The sequence below is a fragment of the Mastigoproctus giganteus genome, chromosome 2, assembly GCF_048544385.1.
Source record: "Mastigoproctus giganteus isolate SK-2022 chromosome 2, ASM4854438v1, whole genome shotgun sequence".
In the NCBI taxonomy this organism is placed as follows: Eukaryota; Metazoa; Arthropoda; class Arachnida; order Uropygi; family Thelyphonidae; genus Mastigoproctus; species Mastigoproctus giganteus.
In genome coordinates this window covers 102070320-102072820 of record NC_143576.1, presented here as the reverse complement: position 1 = coordinate 102072820, position 2501 = coordinate 102070320, and the positions used below count along the sequence as shown (strand labels likewise).

Genomic DNA, 2501 nt, shown 5'->3' with positions numbered 1-2501 from the left:
TAGGTGAAAAGCATTCCACAAAGTTATATGTTGTAATGAGTATTTTTTCAGGGCAAAATAGGCCCTACACCATATTAAAATCAAACCTGTAAACCACTCTTTTCTAGTTCCATCAGTTTTTGGCAGCAATTTTTTGTCAGTGTTCAGCACTTTTGACATCCTGAATGTAATTGAAATCTGTATATACAGAAACACATTAGTTTAAGGACAGTCTGTATTTGAGTTAGTGTTGTACAGAGATGTCAAGTATAATAACACAGTACTTTCTTTTGATTATATTTGTTTTTAAAATTTTTTGTAATTAAATCAATTGTGTAATTTTTCATCTAGAACACCTTTCTGTAGTAACTGCACTTCTTTTTGTTGCAGGTAATTGCAGCAGAGGGAGAAACAAAGAGCATCTCGAGCATTAAAAGAAGCAGCAGAAGTAATTTCCCCTTTCACCAGCTGCCCTTCAACTAAGATATCTTCAGACTTTTGGAATTCTATAGCTGCGGAAAAGAATTCTACAATTGTGTTTTCCCATTCCTATGGAAATTTTTTGAACACATTTTCTCATGAAAAAATGATTGATAAGTGTCAGCATTTCCTCAGTGGCTTAATCTAGTAAAAAGGTTTTGCAAATGGAAATAAACATTTCTGCTAGAATCACCTTGAGCTCATTACATATCCTGATAAATTCTCACCAGATGGGTTTTAAGGTGCATCATTTTAATCAGTCTTCATAAGTTTTCAATCACTTTTCCCTTTAGGATTTAAAAACATATACAAAATGCATCAATTTTCACAGTGGGCCATTTCCATAAATTTTCATTGAACTGGCAAAATCAAGTGGTTTATTGTGACTTACTGACTAGACTTGTGGAAAAAAAAAAAAAAAAAAAGTAGGGAACTTGTTAAAAAATACAATGAGAATTTCTCTGTAAAATTTTTTAAATATGTAGATGTTTTTCATGCTTTTTAACGTATAATTTTTTGTTATAAAAATTTTCATTTTCTTAAGAAAACAGCAAAATTACTAAGTTTAATGCAACAGCAAGGTCCATTCTGCAACAGTACATTTTTTATAACAGTAGCAGCTATAACAATGGTGAAATGGAAGTAAAAAAAAGGTTAAGAGCCAAAGCAGCCTTTGTACAAATAAAAAAAAAAATAATAAATAAAAAAAAATAAAAAAAATTACTAATCATCTTAGTTATTAAAGTTGGCAATAATATTTACAAAGGCAAAAATTTTATTTATTTTTTTTTTAGTTTTAGTAGTAGCAAATGATGTAAGCAGTGGCAGATTCAGGATAGAAAATACTGGGGGGCACGTTTCCCCCCCCATCATTTTTTTGGAGAATATACACTAATCATTTAAATTCCCTTTAGCTACAAAAAAAAAAATTTTTTTTTTTTTTTCATTGTTAACATAGGATTTTTAATCTTTTTTTGCATTTGTGGCTCAGCTATTTTCAACTGACTACAGTTTGGCAACACTGTTGTGGTCGCCATTCTAGTTAGAGGCATCAAAACAGTTTTGGTTGTGCGTAATGTTTACTTCGATGTAATTCAGACTTTAGCTGTGTGGCCTATGTTTGCCAGTCCATTATGTTTGAGTAATCATATATGTTTTTGTTCTGTGCATTATTTTTTTGCCTTATTTTCTGCACAAAATGGTGCCTCCCTGTCCACAAACAGTGTCCCCTCCTGTCATTTTTTTTTCTGAATCCGCCACTGGATTTACATCCAAATCATGCTTGTAGAGCATCAGCCAAAAAAAAAAAAAACACCCCAATATTTTTCCTCCATTACCTGTCCAAACCTCCTCTCTAATAATTTGTGTATCCTTAAAGTTTATCCCAACTACCCACCTCCACAACACCAGATGGAAGGACTTTTTGTTCCAACAAATCAACCATCCACTGGCTGAAAGCAAACTTCCACACATCTGTCCTGTAAATCATCCTAAGTTTAAAACTTATGCACTTTTGTGTGTGTTTTATATGAGCAAGATAAAAAAATGTCATCAGAATTTAGCTATTCCCCCCCCCTCTCCAAGATGGTGCATTTTATTCTTTGTTTTAGTAAAATAATTCACTGATAACCCCACTGTCCAGTGTTTCTCATTTTGCTTTTTTTATTTTAATTGAATTAATTTTTTTATATTAAAATCAATTAAAAACTTGTTTTTTGTATAATAACAGTAAAAAATGCTTTTAGTATTTAAAAAAAAAAAAAAAAAGTATAACTCTTCTGGGTTTCTTTTTACAGAATACCTGCTTTTTACCTGAATTTAATTTTACTCTTTTTCCATTTCTTAACTTTCTGGAAGTTTTTATATATCACTTCATTTTGATCATTTTCTTTATCGATTAATTTTATGATCTCTTTCTTCTTTGGTTTTGCATTTTTAATTTTTTTTTAGCAATTTGGTTAACACAAGAATACATATTTAGTTAAAGGTGGTTGACCAGAAAAGATAAGGGCAGTTTCTTTAAATTTTTAGTGGATTCTGAA

At 30.7% G+C, this 2501-nt stretch overlaps 1 protein-coding gene across 2 annotated transcripts in view; it reads left to right on the top strand.

The window, feature by feature from the left end:
- Positions 1-526, top strand: part of LOC150089468 (band 7 protein AGAP004871-like) — a 320570-nt gene extending 320044 nt beyond the window's left edge. For both annotated transcript variants that reach the window (XM_090368612.1, XM_090368611.1), the window contains exon 8: positions 370-526. In XM_090368612.1, the coding sequence (XP_090224738.1) occupies positions 370-462 (93 nt within the window). In that variant the 3' untranslated portion in view covers positions 463-526. The remainder of the gene's footprint in view (positions 1-369) is intronic.
- Positions 527-2501: the final 1975 nt, after the last annotated feature.